This window comes from Myotis daubentonii, chromosome 2, assembly GCF_963259705.1.
Source record: "Myotis daubentonii chromosome 2, mMyoDau2.1, whole genome shotgun sequence".
Classification (NCBI taxonomy): domain Eukaryota; kingdom Metazoa; phylum Chordata; class Mammalia; order Chiroptera; family Vespertilionidae; genus Myotis; species Myotis daubentonii.
The window spans coordinates 83,312,562-83,331,943 of NC_081841.1; the positions used below are offsets into that span (position 1 = coordinate 83,312,562).

Below are 19,382 nucleotides of genomic sequence, written 5' to 3' on the forward strand. Positions count from 1 at the left end.
GAGAGGAAGGGAGAGGGATAGAGAGTTACAAACATCGATGAGAGAGAAACATCAATCAGCTGCCTCTTTTACGCGCCCCCTCCCCCTCCACTGGGGATGTGCTCACAACCATCGTACACGCCCTTGGCCGGAATAGAACCTGGGACCATTCAGTCCGCAGGCCGACGCTCTACCCACTGAGCCAAACCGGTTAGGGCCATGCATATATTTTTTAAACTTCACCAGCAGATCATTATATGAAACTTGATTTCTAACTTCTCACACATTCAAATGAAAGCAGATATGTTGTCTTCAATGTGGGTACCTTTCATTTTTCTCAGCTCCCTGTGTCCATTTGCTCCTTCAACATGGAATGACTTCACAGTCTACTTCTGCTTATGTTATCCAAACACTCTCTAAAAGATTTAGCTCACATTGACAACTTTAAAAAGTTTCTTTCCTGCATACCCATAGTTTGATATTCCAAAATTAGTCAGAATCCTTTATATATCCCCCAATGCTTTATTAAAAGTTCTTTGAGAACTCATGCGCTATCTCTTCCATTTTCACTCCTTATGAAATTTAGCCATATGTCTATGCATAATGTTGAATGCAATCTACTCACTTGAGTTGAAGAAGCACTGTGCAAATAAAATCGTCAGAATATTTTTGTGAACTTTATTTCTTCCACATGAACTCCCTCTACTAATACTGATCTATTCACTTTCTCCTGAAACATACATGTGTAGGTAGACCTTTTACATGTATCTTTTACAGGTATGCATATTCATATATGTGTCTTGTCCGTGTTATTTCTCTAACTGAAAGTTTCTTGTCTTAGTCTATTCAGGCTGCTATAACAAAATACCATGAACTGGACTGCTGATAAGCCACAGAAATTTATCTTTAAAGGTTCTAAAAAAAAAAAAAATCCAAGATCAAGGCACCAGCATGTTCTCATTTTGACGAGGGCCCTCTTCCTGGTTCACGGCTGGTGGTGCCTTCCCACCTGTCCTCACGTGGTGGAAGGGGCAAGCCCGCTCTCCGAGGTATCTTTTATAAGGACACTAATTCTATTCGTGAGGGTGAAGCTCTCATGACTTAATAAGTTCCCAAGGCCCTTATCACTTCGTGGATTAGGATTTTAACACATAAATTTGGGAGGGGGGGTCAGGGGGTACAAATATTCAGATTATAGCATTCACCTATTTCTTCTTATCTGAACCCCAAGTTGAAGATCAAAATTAGTTCCCATCTCAAGCAGAAAAATATTTCCTGAAAAAAGAGCCAAAGGAGAGTTTCTTTGAATTTTAATATGTTTTACTTGTCCAGAATTTCCCCCAAAAATTTATGTGTAAAATTTGTACCTCCCTAAACTGGATGTAGGTTTCTTAAAGAAAGGAGTCATTCCTTCCTCATCTTTACCAAGCACAGAGTACTTCCAAAGCACTCAGAATAGATGCTGGATATAATGTTTCATGAATGAATACATTTTTCATAAGTTTCTGTATTCCCTACAGTGCTTAATGGTGCTGAACACATTGTCACTCAATAAAAAGTTGTTGATTGATTGATATGTTAGTGAAACATAAAAACTGAAAGTAGTTGAAAATTAGACATATTTTATTGGAAGGCAATAAAACTATCTTCAGTTTCTAAGTATTTTAATGCTTTCAACTGTTTTTTTTTTCATTTTTTCATCACAGCCAAATTTTTATGCAATGTCATGAGGCTGTTGTTTGCTCAAATTTATAAGACCTTTAAAAATTCTTAGGCCCCTTAGCAATGCCAGGATCTAGGAAATCTGCAGCCATTTATGATTAATGATGCTCTGTGTTTTATGAAGGATTATTAAAAACAGAAGCTTATGACTTCACTGTTTCTGACAATGACTTTAAACACAGGGTCAGTCCTTCAATTTTAACATTTCTTTGTAAGATTAAAATAAAGTAAAAACAATTGCATTGAGAGCTTCACCCAGATGTGACAAAATTGGAGACATAAGTTTTTAATCTGTTTCTTCCAATGAAACATCACCTCATTCATAGAATATTGACGATGAGCAAATGTTACTTAAGGGCCAATCTAGTCATCAGAAAAACATAGAGTTCAGGACTCTATCAGGCATCACATGGCCAATTCATAGAAGATGTCAACCAAAAGACTTAAGAGCAGGCTAAGAGCTGATGAATATTAAATGCTGTTCAATATTTGCATGTCCCTCCAGATGAGTAAGTGGAACAAGAATTCTCAAGCTTTAAAAATCAAAGTATTTAAGGTTCTATTCAACATTCAGTAAGTAAGCACTGAACGCTTCCAGAAAAAAATTATATGAGAACCATTTTAATTCAATTACTTAAAAATGATAATCATATGCTTCATCATATGGGAAAAAAAAAGGAACAACATAATATTTGCTTTTAAATGGAAACTCCAGACTCAAGAACACACATTGATCTCCCTCTCTTATTTTCTTATCTATATACTAGAGGCCCAGTGTACCCCAGGGGTCCCTCAGCCTGGCCTGCACCCTCTCGCAATCCGGGACTCCTCGGGGGATGTCAGACTGGGATGTAGTAGTGTGCTTAGTGGCAGGTGACCGAGGAGGAGCCCAAACCCAGGCCGGGCGCCATGCTGCTCCCACTCATCCTGGCCATGTTGCACCTGCTGCTGCCGGTAAGCTCGCTGAGTGGTGCTCCCACTGAGGGAGTGCACTGACCACCAGGGGGCAGCTTCTGCATTGAGTGTCTGCCCCCTGGTGGTCAGTGAACATCATAGTGACCTGTCAACCAGTCGTTTGGTCGTTCGGTTGCTTAGGCTTTTATATATCTATCTATATATAAAAAGTCAGCTACCCGAATGCCCAAAAGACCAGAATAACTGGTTGCTATGATGCCCACTGCATCCAGCAAACCCGCCTGATCAGGGGGTGGGGCTGATTGGCCAACCTCCTGTGGCCCCTCCCCATAGCTGGCCCTGCCTCTGATTGGCCTCTCCCACCCCAGTCAAGGGTGGAGCAGCTGGCCAACCCCCCCGCAGCCCTTGCCCCAAGCTGGCCCCACCCTGATCAGCCTGCAGCCTCTTCCCTAGGCCAGCCCCATCCCTGATTGACCCCCACCCCAACAAGGGGCAGGGCTGGCTGGCCAACCACCCAGGGTCCCTCCCCCAGGCCACTGGCCCCCAAATGGCCCTCCCACCCCATTCGGGTGCAAGGCTGGCTGGCCCACTGCCCACAGCTCATCCCCACAGTTGGCCCCACCCCCGATCAGCCCCTACCACCCCAATCAGCCCACAGCCCCTTCCCCAGCCAGCTCTAACCCTGATTGCCCCCCGCCCCCATCAGGGACAGGGCCGGCTGGCCAACCACTCATGGCTCCTCCCCCAGTCTGCTGGCCCCTGATCAGCCCTCCCACCCTATTTGGGGGCAGGGCCAGTCAGCCCACCGCCCACAATCAGGGGCAGGACCCGCTGGCCAATCGCCCGCGGCACCTCTCCCCAGCTGGCCCAGCCTTAATCGGGCCCCGATTGGGGCAGGCCAGCTAGCCAACCTCCCGCCATCTCCTTCTCCTGACAGGCCCGGCCCTGACCCGCCAATGCCAGCCGGATCCCACCTGTGCACAAATTCATGCACTGGGCCTCTAGTATAGATATAAAAGGCTAATATGCTAGGTATCCGACCATCTGACTGGTCACTATGAAGTGCACTGACCACCCAGGGGCAGATGCTCAATGCAGGAGCTGCCAAGCTGCAGTGACTTGACAGCGGTTCTCAGGTTATGCACCCCGAAACCAGAGAGGAGGGAGCCCAATTCCTCATGGGGCCACACGATTCCACTTTTGGCTGTGGGTTATGTTGTTGCTGGGGCACTGTCAGGCCCGAATCTGGCTTACTGAACACTTGTATTTGCCTTACACACCCTGTACAACAGAGTGCCCTCTCGCCCTCCGGGACCCCTCGGGGGATGTGGGAGAGCCAGTTTTGGCCCGATCCCCACAGGCCAGGCCAGGGAGGGACCGCTGGAGGTTGGCTCCAGGGTGTGTCCAGCCCATCTTGCCTAGTCCCACCCCACCAGCCACCTTCTAATTAATTTCCTTTCAATGTGCACAAATCTGTGCACCAGGTCACTAGTTTACTTATAAATACCTATAGGTAAAAACTTTATCTATAATAGATTATTTGATTGTAGTTGTTTCTACAAGAAATGTATGCTTTTGCAAAAGTTAATTCAAGCTCTTTAACTTTGCTTACTGACAATACTTTACAATCCATAGGAAATAAAAACTAAATTTTTATGAGAGTTAGCCCAGCCTTCAAAATGCACCATTGTACCAAATTCCATCTCTACTACATCCTAAACGCATTCTCTTGTCAGGTAACATGGTGATGGTATTCAGAGGAGCTGCATGGTGTGTAACTTTTTCTGTGTTGCAAGTACCTAACTGGGTGTTAGACCACAGTCTGACCTTAAATTTGTATGAAAAATTAGGTGGAAGACCCACGATTGAGTTGTGGTTTTTCTCAATTTAACATGATTGTCCTGGAGTCTGGCAAGGGTAGGAAAAACCAGCTGCTTGATAGGAATTGTCACTTTCCAGTCCTTCAGCGAAACAGCACTAAAAAGGATTTAGTTGGAGCCAGTTCTCAGCCAATCCTTCTTCCTGAAAATGTGATGACGTGAGGATAGACAGGACTAACGAACGAAATAATGCAAAAAATTTCTTCCTTACTTTATTACTACAAGTTAAATTCTAGTGTTGTTTTTTTTAAGGGCTCTATTTGCCCTCCTTGCTTCAAAGCAATAAAATAATGTGTCAAAGCTATGTAGTTAAATGAAACAGTCTTGGGCTGTAAGAACAAAGATCCTATCATATCATGGTTTCAGTCTTTATGGTAACTCCAATTTAAGATCATCAAACAAGAGGTATTTGCAGAAAGAGCACCCATTTATAATGATCACTGTAAAACCTTCTTTTCTATTAAATTGAACAGGATTTGTGAATTAGAGGGTGTTGTATACATGTGCTGAAATAAAGCTCTTTGCAGTTGAAATCACAAAGGAAGTGAGTTATAGGTTTTGTAATAAGACACGTTTCTCTTTAAGTAATAAGAGTTATGGTGTTCTACCAATGAAAAATTAGTCTTTCACTTGTGGATTTCGGATTGGTCAAATAATTTATTTTAATTATTTGACCAATTCCTGCATCCATGCCTTTAGTTTTTGACCAATCATTACCAAAATACTGCACTTTATAAATAGATCTAATGTTTTGGGTGTAAATTTCTAAAACTGTTGGTTAAACTCCAATAATTGGAAAAAACAAATAATTGGCTCAAAATTGTTGTATTTCTTTTTATATTTTGTAGGCCAAACAAGCCAGAAATGAATAATAGAAATGTGAAGTACCTTGCTATGTTTTAAAAATCTTCCTAGGCACATGAAGTGAACCAGCAACATACTATGTACCTCTCCCCCCCACAAAGGAATTAGGTATTAAAAAATGGCCCTATGCACTCACGGCTTTCATTCATTCACTCTCCCCTACAATAAATACTTATTGGGCACCAACCATGAGGAAGCATTATGCTAGATCCTGTGGATGTAGCAGTAAAGGCAGCCATGAACCTGTTCTCATGAAGCTTTGTGTCTAGAGATGTGAAATGGATCATAAATACACACATTTTAGAAAATTAGAAAATGATACACTTCCCCATGGAGACGACTTTTAGTAGAGACCTGAATGACAACACGACACAAGTTATGTGACAAGAAAATTCCAGGCCCTGGGAGGACGCAGAGGCCTTGAGAGAATAAGTTTGACGTATTTGAGGAACTGAAATAAAGGCACCCATGGCTAGACTCCTGTAGGGGGAGCCAAGGAGGTGTGAAAAGGTATCAGAGAGGAAAGCCAGGCCAGAGCACATACTGCCTCAAAAGCCAGTGCAGTTAAAAAAAAATTTGGTGACATTGGTTAATAAGATTATATAAGTTTCAAGTGCACGTTTCTAATGATACATTATCTGTATATTGCATGTGTACTTCCCACCCCAAGTCAAATCTTCTTCTGTAGCCATATATTTGATCCCCTTTACCTTTTAATACCTCTCCAATCCCCTTCCCTCTGGTAACTGCCATGCTATTGTCTGTGTCTATGAGTTTTGGGTTGTTTCTTTTCTTGTTTGTTCACTTGTTGCTTTTGGTTTTATATCGCACGTATGAGTGAAATCATATGGCTCTTAACTTTTTCTGTCTGACGTATTCCACTTAGCATGATATTCTCAAGATCCATCCACAATGTTGCAAATGACAGTATTTTATAACAAGGGACACTTTACTGCTACCATCACAGGAAGTTCCCATGGCTTTCGAAGGTCTGTAGATGAAGAGCATATTTCTTCTAAATCATGATATTACATATCCATTGATTCTTGCCTGAATCAGTCAATACTGTGATGACTTAAAAAGGATATGAATGATTTTGTTTTCATCATCCTTGACATCTGCTGGACTGGGAGCCAGGCTCTGCCTGTAGGGCTGTGTGGTGCCTTGTACCTCTCTGCCCCCTGAAGTCCTGTTTACCATCACAGAAGGCTGAAGGTATGTTTAGAACAGTAGGTTGCCAAGAAGACAGAGAGATTTGGAACCCAGTCTTTTGATGTCAACTACACTGAATTGGTCTTTCAGTTCATCCTGTTTTGGCTTCAGAGAAATAAGACAATTGCTGGTGAGATTGGCACCATTTTGTGTAGTTTGTATACCTTGAACTCTCTCATCTCAGAGATCTTGCAGTTAAACTTGTTTCTGTTTATACTGGACATGGAATCTAGATTTTCAATTTTAAAACCAAATTTGGACTCTTGATTCTGGAATCAATGTCAGTGTAAGGGTTCTTCCTACGTGCGTGATAAGGATGTGTGATCGAGAGGACGTTGGCATGACACCGGAATCTTCTCTGCTTTGATTCCTCTGTTCAGGGTGATGTTGGTCTCGCCTTGCTTCTGAGTACTCCTCAGGTTCTGAACTCTTCCAGACTCGATGACTACCTCTTCCATTCTGAAACCAAACATGGATTCTCGACTCTTTAGGTGTTATTTCTAAAACAAGCTTTTGTTTGGTAGTGTAACCTGGGTAAGGTTTTTGGCTGAATGCTTTGATGAAGATTTTCAACTGATCTTCCGTGAACTTTGTGCAGTTTTGTCTATGATTCATTGCCATGGTCTTGTTTGGAGAGCGGTTGGGCGATGTTGGAAGAGAGTCCTGAATCTCAGTCTTTAACCAGGAGCAATAAAGCGATTTTAATGTTGCAGGGTAACCATTTTGCGTTACATAGCTATTCATAGTCACTTAATACACACCTTGATTTATAACTATTGAGCTACTATGAGATTTTAGAAGAGAAGTTAACTCTTTCATTTCTTAAAATCAGAGTATGAAAAATTACATTTCAAAAGAAAACCTACTACATTCCCACATGAAAATTGAATATTTATTCAGTCATCTAATTGCTTGGACTATATAACACAAAATATCAAGCTATTAAATAACATTGACATGTTATGAAATAACATAATGGAATTTTTTAGTTTAAGTTTTACCTAAATTTGGGGCATCATTTAGAAATAGTCATATGTATGTGTGTGTGTGTGTGTGTGTGTGTGTGTGTGTGTGTGTATATATATATATATATATATATATATATATATATATATATGGCATTATTTAAAGTGAAGAGCACAACATTCTCTTATTTTTTAAAAATATATTTTATTGTTATCAGAGAGGAAGGAAGAGGGAGAGAGAGAGATAGAAACATTAATGATGAGAGAGAATCATTGACTGGTTTCCTCTGGCATGCCCCACACTGGGGATCTAGCCCATAACCCCGGCATGTTCCCTGACCGGGAATTGAACTGTGACCTCCTGGTTTATAGGTCAACGTTGAACCACTAAGCCATGCAGGCCGGGCTTTTTTTTTTTTTTTTCCTCTTCTTGTTTTAACAGAGCAATGATTCTCTATAGGGGGTAGATTTTTTTCTCAAGGGGCCATTTGTTAACTTGTGGAAACATTTTGGTTGTTGTCAAAGTGCCAAGTTGGAAAAACCCTGGAGTAGAGATGTATTAAAGAACCTTAATACTACAGAGTATATTAATAATTAATTAATAAGCATATAAGCATTATGAAGTTAGAGCTCTGCTAACAACTATGCCTTCAGTGAATATTTGTTTAATAAACACATAAACAGGTAAAAAACAAACAATTGTTCCCTGAAGACTTGCTCAGTTTTTGTATGCAAAAGGACACAAGTAATTATTCTTTTCTATGCCAAAACAAGTTAGTAATCATCGCTGTAGGGCAATATATTCTATTTAATGTATGAGAAGCATTTTTAGGATTATGTTTATGACATACTTCAGAATGCATGTTAATGAAGAGTTGAAATTGCTTTCAGCTCATTCTAATATAAGACATATTAAGATAGATTTGGAAAAACATAATATAGCCATTTTATTATACTGTAAAATTACCACTCCTTCTTATGGAAAAATAAAATTTGTGGAAAGGGCCTTTTTGCAATTTTTAGCCATAAATGATAAAATTTTTATATACCCCAGGCATAATATTACTTATAAATTTATACCATACACCACTTTAACTTAAACTTTTTATTATTATTATTAAGGGGGGTGATCAGAGTCAAAACCATATGCTGTGGATTTTACCCTATGGAACTCTCAAATACACTGCAAGAATAATTATTCTCACTTAATGGAGTTACTGGAGAGAATGTGGCACTGGATGGTAAGATGTATATAATCTAATGAAAACCCTCTGTAAACTCTCTCAAGCCTTGTGTTAGGAATTTTGAGTTTGGTGGGTTTTCTCTTATTAAAGACTAAGCAGCAGTTGAAATATCTGAGAAAATAAAAAGTACTAAGGATTCAAAAGCTTTCTTTCTCAGGGATCCTATCTAATAATAGACAAACATGGTAATTGACCGTACCTTCTCTACACCTCCAATTGGCTAATCAGCACAATATGCAAATTAACCGCCAACAAAGATGGTGGCTAATTTGCATTCTGTAGGCAGGGCGGAACAGCATGAGCCACCAGCATCCAGGGCAGGCCCGGCCCCGCCTTGCTGCCAGGGACCCTGATTGGCGGGTCCTGGGGCAGCAAGGCAGCCCTACCTCAGAAGCCCCAGAAGCCACCTGATATGGCAGTAACTCTATCAGTAAGCACTCTGAAAGTCAGTGGCATAAATGCACCAATTAAAAGACAGATTATGAGGGTGAATCAAAAACAAAACCCACTTTAAATATAAAGACACATATAGATTAAAAGTAAATGAATTAAGCTGCAGCCAGTTTTGCTCAGTGGATAGAGCATTAGCCCGTGGACTGAAGGGTCCCAGGTTCCATTCCAGTCAAGGGCATGTACCTCAGTTGCTGGCTTGATCCCCAGTCCCTATCAGAGCATCTGCAGGAGGCAACCAATCAATGTGTCTCTCCCTTTCCCTTCACTCTCTCTAAAATTCAATGGAAAAATATCCTTGGGTGAAGATTAACAAAAGCAAAGTAAATGGATTAAGTAACATTAAAGAGATTATAAGAAAAATATATTCCAAATTTTGTTAGTTGTATAATGGTTATGTTTAAATTATTAACACCTAAGAAATTGGGTGAAGGGTACATATAATATGCTGTAGTATCTTATAGTTTTTTTTACATGTATGAGATTATTTCAAATTAAAATATTAAAAATTAAAAATTAATAAAATATTAATTGAAATGTGTATGCATTACATGAAAAATCTCCTAATTGCTTCTAGCATAATTTATTAAATTGTGCTAAAATTTACAAGGGTTCAATTAAAAAATACCTTAATTCTAAATGATATAATAGAAAATATATAATAGTGCAGTTATAAGCCCTTATCTGAAAATAAAAATTTAAAGAAGTGAATTTAAAGAAGGGATTAGCCAAAGAAAATATATGCACAACCCATGACACAGACAACAGTATGGTGATGGCCAGAGAGAAGTGGGGGGCAAGAGCTGGGTAGAGGGAGCAAAAGGGGGGAAATAGGGACAGCTTATATAATAATAATAAAAGGCTAATATGCACATTGATTGAACAGCAGAATGACCAGTTGCTATGATGCGCACTGGCCACCAGAGGGCAGACGCTCAATGCAGGAGCTGCCCCCTGGTAGTCAGTGAACTTCCATATGAAGAGTCCCACTCAGCTAGAAGCTGGCTCATGGCTGGCCAGTCCAGTGGTGGTGGCAGGAGCCTCTTCCACCTCCGTGGCAGCACTAAGTAAATGTCCAACTAACAGTTTAGACTTGATCCCTTGGGGGCCTAAGCCTTTAGTCGGACATCCCCCAAGGGCTCCCTGGCTGCCAGAAGGATGTCTGACTGCAAGCTTAGGCCTGATCCCCCAGGGAGTGGGCCTAAGTGGACAGATGGACATCCCCCAAGGGGTCCTGGACTGTGAATGGGCGCAGGCCAGGCTGAGGGATCCCCCCGCAAGTGCACAAATTTTTGTGCACCGGGCCTCTAGTTCTATTATAATAATAAAAGTGTAATATGCTAATTAGACCAGATGGCTGGACAACATTCCAGACAACCTTACTGATGAAGCTGGGGCTGTGAGGCTGAGGCAAGCCGGGGCTGCAAGGGCTGGGCCCCTTGCATGTATTTCGTGCATCAGGCCTCTAGTTCCATCATCAGTGTGAAGTAAAGGATTTGCACCTTAGGAAAATCAGTGTCTTTCTGAGACACAGACAGTGAGACAGTAAGACAGAGAGAGAGAGGGACAGAGAGAAAGGGGTGAGGGGCAGAGGGGTAATTTTAAAATTATGTTTTTCAAAAATATATCATGTTGAATTTTGCTTTATTTGGAAACTAAAAAATAAATTTAGACCCTCATCATTTTCTTTTCATTAGCCCCCTAAGTGTCTTTCTGTGACAGTGTTTTTTTCATCCAGCCCATTCCTCAGAACTTTATTTTTTTCAAGAACACAGATATAGAATACCTGCCTCCAACCTCGAGATACTTGACCTCTTAACATTCTTTTATTTTTATTTATTTCTTTTTTACTTCTTGGTGAAGAGATTGACCAAAGAACATATATGCATAGCCCTTGGAGTGATGGCCAGTCAGGTGAGCAAAGTGGAGGGGGGAGAGGGGACACCTGTAATAGTGTCTACAACAAAAACAAAGTAAAAAAAAAAGCTAGAGAAAATTAATCATTGTGAGATGAGGAAACATGATAAAAGCAGAGATAGTTGATTTCTTAAACCAGGGTTCTTAGCCTCTAACCTAAATAACCCCTAGGAAGGGACTAGAAAGATAACCAAAAAGTATCTTCTTTCTTTATCCCTCATACATTTCTTTGGACTTCTATTTTATTCTTCTCTCCATTTTTCGAGGGGCATATAAAGGAATGTCCTCTTCTCTACAGCTACTCTTAAAAATAAATTTCCATGCTTTGTACCATTACTTTTGTGGGCAAAGATTTTCATTAGACTTGGAACAACAGCATTGATTCTGTCGAGACCGAAGAGCAACGAGTGAGAAAGAATTCATCTAAGAAAGATTATTGGAAATAATACAATTATTATTAAGAATATTTAACAAAATACCTCATGATTCAGTTAAAAAAAACCTGAAAATGCCACAAGTGAGATACAATTCCAACTCTAGGTATTTGCAAGAGAGAAATTCTCAAATATATTCCAAGAAATAATATACCCAAGTATTGCAGCATCCTTTAAAATGGAAACATTAAATGTTCTCCAACAGGAAAATGGATAGATGTATGTTGTGGAGTACTAATCAGCAGGTAAAATAAATGAACTAGAACTACATACAACAACATGGACATTTCTCAGAAACAGTATTAAATTAAGAAAAGACATGGCTTATAATGATGCCTGCAAGTATGATACCATCTAAATGAAATTTACAAACACACATGCACATTGAGGGAAAAAACAGTGGAAGCTGTTTATGGATATATATATGATAACATGTGAAAATGAAAGTGAAAATTACTTTCAAAAAATGCTTTCTGAGGAAACATTCTTTTAAAATCTGCTCTCTATCCTTCTTTCCAACTATGTTCCCACCACTCATGCACTATTCACACAGTTTTCCGGTTTCTAAACATCGTTTATACATTAATGTTTTTACTACGTTTTTTTCTTTTCTTTTCTAGCTGGATAATGTCAAGGTGTCTTTCAAATGGTAAATCTATAAAAGTCTTCCCTAACCTTTCTTTGACTTCACTTCCCTATGTTTTTAAACATTTTTTTACTTACTTATATTAAGGGATTTACCTTATTGTACTAAATTGCAAAGTGTTTTGAAATTCAAAGGGGAATCATCTATTAGAAGGGTTCAAAAAAAAAAGAATAATAATAAAAAAATAGCCAAACCAAGTCAGCTGAGGCAAAGATGTGGAAGAAATATGTAAATTTATTGACATTTGAAATTACATATTTATCTTTTTTAAGACTGACAGAATTATGGATTTGAAATACTATAATGTCAGACAATATTCTATTGTATTAAAATATAATTTACTATGGAGTCATTGGAAGAACAATTGAATTTAGTATAATTCTCATAATTCTGTCAAGGCCACTATGTGGTCTCTGGGCAGGTAATTAAAACTCATGGGGCATCAGCGCTTCATTTTTAAAATAAGGCTGCTGGTGTACAGTGAATACAGTTAAACACATATTAAGGGAACTTTTTATAAAACACGCGGGAAAGATGTTAGTGATGGAAGTGTTAAATGTTTAACTGAGGTAAATTAAAATTTTCAAGCGTTTATTTGAGCAAAAATTAATTGAAATCGGGCAGCACCGAACTCAGAGTGATGAAGTGCACACTCCTTTGGCAGGAGCTGGGGGAAGGCTTTCATGGCGCATCATAGGCTCCTACGCTCAGAGCTTCCCAGGTGACATCTGCAATTGGTCTCCATACAAGGAGGGCTAGGAGAGACTGAAGAAGAAAGCAGACTTCCCCAAATTGGTAGGTGGCAGTTTTAATAAGCAAGGGAACTTATATATAGGAGGCTTGTCTCAGATGGCCACAAGAATAGTGGATCTCCGCAGCTGCCCACCAGAATCTTGAAAGTTTACTAGTACTAGTATATAAAGGCCTTAACGGGGTTCAGTCATTTATACCATCCAGGTTGTCTTGACAGCACATTGTACTCTCAAGGTTGTGGCCTTGAAAAAAAACTCTGGCTGTGGGAAGAGTGTACATTCCAAGGACTGAGGGGGAGGTGCAGAGCCTCCCATTGCCTGGCTCCAGCTCCCAGGTCAACCTGAGATCGCATCCTTTCCATAACCTCCTTCAACAAGCAGTTGCAGAAGCAAAGCAAGAAAATCATTTGATTGTCTAGAGCAGGAGTGGGCAACCTTTTTGTGAGTGTGTGCCAAAACCAGCAAAATCTCTAACTCAAAATTCTTCTGCGTGCCAACCCTAATTTTTTGAGAACATGTAAGCCTACTTGATATCTCTTAAGGTGTACCTATGTGGAGAACCTTGAAGAAATAATAAAATTCATTCGAGCGACAAAAACACAGTATATGATGATGAAAAATACATTTATTTTTTAATGTATACATGTACACTGATAGTCCGACAGAAAACTTTATGACTCCGTTTGATATTATCAGTGGGACTTTTGCTGCTGCATCACTGATGACAGAGATTTTACATCAGGTTTATATTTCGTGACCTTCAGAGATATGCACGAGCTACTACTTTCATCCGTCAGGCTACTCCTATTAAGAGACTTAACAAAATTCATCACTGAGAAAATAGATTCACAAGTGTATGTGGATGAAACCAAAACACTGGTTGGATCTAGGAAGGTAGGGAGAGTTAAGGCAGAGGCATAGAAATTGCTCTTCCCCTTTCTCGTCAATTCATGTCTATGGTCTTTAAGATAACTTGTTATGTAAAATTATTTATTTATCTAGGATGCACCTACACTGAATTTATCTGAAAAATAAAAAGTTGATATTAAGAAAAAATTGTAAATGGAAGATTATAAGAGAGGGTTTCGAGTGCCAGCAAAAGTTACTGGCGTGCCATGTTTGGCACGCATGCCAGGGGTTGCCCACCCCTGGTCTAGAGTTTAAGTGGTTGCATTTTGGGGGAAAGTCTAGTAGGCTGCCTGTGATTAGTTGCTCTCAAACTTTGTTTTCTCCCATACAAGTGCATTTACAGGAATTGTCTCTGCTTCAGTTTTCGGTTTGCATACGTAGGCTACCAAAGCATTATAGCCACCTCTGTCTAATGGTCTACTCTGGAGAGCAGCTATAGCGTTTGGACAGGTTCAAGCCTTGGACTAATGAGAGGGCGCGGTCCTCTCCTGGCAAAGCCATGTGCAAGTCCCAGCTTGGAGGGCAAAGCCCTCCCAGCACAATTATAGCCAAAGGCTATAGTTGTAAGCTTGACCTTATGGTCCGAACCTGTGGTCCCAGGAGGCTGAGTGATGTGGGCTTGATAGAGTTCAGATGCATGTAATTGAGTAGATGAGAAACCCACAAGAATGTTGTAAACAACTTGACCACACCCTTACTTTGCCTCATGGAATCTGGCTATAAAATAAAGACTCGGCTTGCAGGCTGTGGCACTGTATCTCCATCTGAGAGCAGTGTTCCACCTAGCCCCAGCTTTATTCTTTTGTCTGTCTTCTTTAATCCTTCACCCCTTCACCCGGCTCTCCACCTCCCACTATCAGGTTCACCCCTGGCCATGCTGAGCACGGCACAGTCTACTTGTTTAATTACTTCAATAGTAAACAATATTCACAAACTCCCAAGCAGGTTAAAATCTGGAAGAGAAATGAGGTCATGCACAAATAATTTTTAAAGAAGTACTAGGAACAAGTGGTATGTAGTATAGGCAGGTTGAAAGCCAAGTGCTCTGAGAGGACAGTGAGGGCCCTTCTGACTGAAGACAGGAAAGTTTTGGAAAAACAGCTCACTGGAAACACCCTTGAAGATGGGTGAGCTTCCAATAAGGTGGAATTGTGCTATTGTGGCAACAGTTAAATATTATTGGACCAAACAGAGATGGGAAGAAAGTTAATTCAAAGAGTGACTTGACAACAGTATACAGAACAGTTTTGATAAAAATGACTTACTGATACTGACTAGAACAAGCTATTCCTCTCTTTAATATATATGTATTAAATACATATATTTATATAGTTGATAGTATTACAGATGTCTCCCATTCCACCCCACTTTACCCCCCTTCTCCAAGCCCCTATCCACCCCCCTGCCAGGTCTTCACTCACCCTATTGCCTGTGTCCATGGGCTATCTATATATATAAAAGCCAAGCAACTGGAATGACCGGAACGGCCTGTCGCTATGATGTGCACTGTGGCCGGCCAACTGGCCCAAATAGGGGCAGGGCCGGCTGGCCAACCTCCACAGCCCCTCCCCCATGCCAGCCCGCCCTTGTTGGCCCTCCCCACCCCAATCGGGGACGACCGGCCGAACCCCACCCGTGCATGAATTCATGCACTGGGCCTCTAGTAAGTTTATAAGTTCTTTCGTTTATCTCTTCTTGTCCCCCTAATCCCCACATGGAGGTATGTCAATCTGCTTTGTGCCTCCATGCTTTGGGTCTTATTTTGTTGATTAATTCATTTTGTTCACAGATTCCAAATAAATGAGATCATATGATATTTGTCTTTCTCATGTTGACTTATTTCACTTAGCATAATAGCCTCCAGGTCCATCCATGCTGTCAGAAAGGGTAAGAGATCCTTTTTTTTTTTTTTTACAGCTGCATAGTATTCTATTGTGTAAATGTCCCACAGCTTTTTTATCCATTCATCTACTGATGGGCACTTGGGCTGTTCCCAAATCTTAGCTTAAAGTCACTAATCATCAGAGAAATGCAAATTAAAACCATAATGATATATCACCTCATACCTGTCAGAATGGCTATCATAAAAAAAAAAAATCAACAAACAAGTGCTGGTAAAGATGCGGAGAAAAGGGAGGACTAGTTCACTCCTGGTGGGAATGCAGACTGCTGCAGCCACTATGGAAAACAGTATGGAATTTCCTCAAAAAATTAAAAATGGAACTTTCATTTGACCCAGTGATCCCAATTCTAGGAATATATTTTCAAAACACCAAAACACCAATCAGAAAGAATATATGCACCCCTATATTCATAGCAGCACAAGCTATTCTTAAAAACGAATAGGGCCCTAGCCGGCTGGCTCAGTTAGTTGGAGCATCCTCCTGTGCACCAAAAGTCTGAGGATTCGATTCACCATCAGGGCATATACCTAGGTCGTGGGTTTGATTCCCAGTTGGGGCACACACAGGAGTCAACTGATCAATCTCTCTCTCTCTCTCTCTCTCTCTCTCTCTCTCTCTCTTTCAAATCAATAAAAATATCCTTCGGTGAGAATAAAAACACATAAACAAACAAATGAACAAATAAATGAGAATATGGGATGGTTTGAAAAAGGTTTGGTCTAAATCACTGCGGGCCTGGGATGCCATTATTAAGAAATTTGAATTTTTGTTATAGAATTATGTTTCAGAAAGCACGTGCATAAAACTCGGCACTTCAGCAAAACCACAGAATAAACATAAATCTTTTTGAAAGTAATTTTACTCTAACTAGTCTGGAGAGCACTGTTACTCAAAACCAAGGTATACAACATAACTGGATTATCTGGTTTATGGTGCAGGTGATGAATCTTAGTGTTAGATAATTTGAATTAGAGGTGCAAACAGAACAGTCAGATGCTAATGCCCACTGGGCAATGGGTACTAAAAATTTCAGACTAAGCCTAAAGTTAGAGAGGTTGCTATGAATAAAATATATTTTATTTATTGGTGGCTTATGATATACAAGGCATTGTTTTTAAAAAGCCAGTTAAATTTATATATCCATTAGCTTACATAATTTTTTTACATTATCCTACTGAGGCACTTTTTTTTTTTTTTTTTGTCTCAGTGGCTGGTTTTATCTCATATCCTTGAACTCTAAATATAAGAGCACTCTAAAGCTCAGTCTTTGACCCTCTTTTTTCTTCTACCTATACTCATTCCTTAAGTGATCTTGCACAAACTTTATGTTGAAGACACTGGCATAAGTAAATGTACAGGGCCAGACCTTCCCAGAATTCTGCATGCCTAATAGGTATGTTGGACCTAACATAGCCCAAAACAAAGTCTTGATTTCACTTTTCTCATCCACATCTCCCGAGCTTTCATATCTCAGAAAATGGCAACTCCACCCATCCAATTACTAAAGCAAACAAAACCAAACCAAAAAGGAGCTGTCCTACACTATCTTCCTCTCTCACACTTCACACCTAATCCATAAGTATATCTAGTAAGTTCAACCTTTAAAATAAATTCAGAATTTATTTATTTATCTCCACCTTTACCACTGCTTCCCTGGTAAAAACCAACATTATGTCTCACTTGGACTAATACAAGCATTCCATAAACCACTTCCTTTCCCTCTTGCCCCTTTCAGCCCATGATCCATATAACAGCTAGAGTTGTTCCTTTAAAACATGTGTCATATCATGCCACTCCTGTGCTAATAATCCTCAGAAGAAAAAAGCTAAAATCTTTACCAAAATGCTTAGTGACGTTCCTAATCCCCTCTCACTTTCTCTCCCCCTTGTTCCAGCCAAGGATGCATTTCTTGCTATTCCTGAAACTCGTTGAGCAGGGAGGCCCCACGGCCTTCACATTTACTATTTCTCCTAAGTGGAATGCTCATCTCTCTTATATTTTCAGAGTTCACTCCTTCGCTGCCTTGGGTCTCTGCTCAAATGTTACCTTATCAAATTGTCTTTGCTTAAGCATCAAAGCAAAACAAAACAAGAAACCCAGCCCTCCTGATATCATTACTGACACATAGGTGTACAAAAATATTTGAATAATCAGTATTTAAAAGAGTAGTCTATATATTGAAAACGAGTACCTTGTGGCTTAAGTAAACTTCCCAAAGTTTCATATCTGTAAGTTATAGAGCTAGAATTTGAATCCAATCCTTTCTGATTCCAAAAAGTTAATTATTTTCTGGAGATTTAAATCCTAATGTGGAGTTGGAAATGTTCTTCAAAGAGAAATATTTGAAACTGTAGGAAGAGATGGATTATATAATGCTAGATTACATAGACAAACTAGGGATAGACACTAGAGGAGGGACTCTTAATCTTTTCCATTCATGGATTCCTTTGAAAATCCAATGAAACCTTTGGCACCCGCTCCCCAAATCACCTGCAAGCATGTGCCATAGCCATGCATTATATTTCATGTAAGTTATAGACTCTACTTCATGCTCTAGCTGAAAGGGACAATGATGGTGGGAGAGGGTAAATTTGGAAATAGTTTGTGCAGACCAGTCTTTTGGGGATTTTGAGAGTAATTATAAAGGGATGGCAAGTGGGCCTTTCAGATCTAAAGGCTGTGATCTGGCTTCTCATGCCTAAACCATTCAAACAGTGTGGTGTCAATGAGTCAAGATAGAAGTGAATCCGCGGAGGGACCAGATGTGCCCCAGTTGTTTGCCCATGCACTACTAAACTATCTAGCAGCAGAGCAGGGACTAAATTTCAGGGCCATGCTACTACTACCAGACCATGCTACCTCCTCAGAAAAACTAGGCTTTCTGTTTTTCTGAGTTACTCTCAAAGTGATTCGGCATACAAGATATAGGTATTTTTCAGCATCAAAATATACATTGAATATAAATGATAGACAGTGCTTTGCACTGGATTATTATTATATTTTATATTCTTGAAACATGCCAAAAAGTCATGTTTAAGGCTTAAAATATTAGTGGAAGAATTTTATTCCATTATGCAACTCACTTTAATCTTCAGTTTGGTTTTCATTGGGGAGAAGGTTGAAATAGTGCAAGATTGTGACATTGCGGTCAGTCGCACAATTACAAGAAACGTTATATGTTCCAGACCTTTGTAAGAATAGTACATAATGTCAGTCATATATTCATTCACTTGGAGAAGCTTAAATAATATTTAAAATCTTCAAGACCTGATAGTAATATGAGGGGAGTGATAGATGAAATTGTTAACCCATGTATCTAGCCATGTATCCATTTATACACTGCTTTAAAAGGAAAGGGTTTTGGCAGCGACGTGGAAATCCACAAACATTGATTAGGAGCTCTCTCAGAGTGACTGACAAGACTACCCAGAGCTATAATGCACTCTCTGCTCTAGCTTATCAGTTAACTAGTGAAATTTAACACGAATGGTGTCAGCTTTATATTTAGGGTATAACTGTATAAACAGAAGAAGCCACTAGGAGAGTGTTATTTTAGGGTTTTCACCTCATTTACATTCGTAATTAGTCC

General features: G+C 39.8%; 1 protein-coding gene across 1 annotated transcript; it reads right to left on the reverse strand.

Annotated features, from left to right (window-relative positions):
• Positions 1-6,767: 6,767 nt before the first annotated feature.
• On the reverse strand, positions 6,768-7,316 carry DUXA (double homeobox A). Its single transcript, XM_059681169.1, is given in 1 exon segment — positions 6,768-7,316. A coding segment is annotated over 1 exon segment (549 nt).
• Between the last annotated feature and the right edge of the window lie 12,066 nt (positions 7,317-19,382).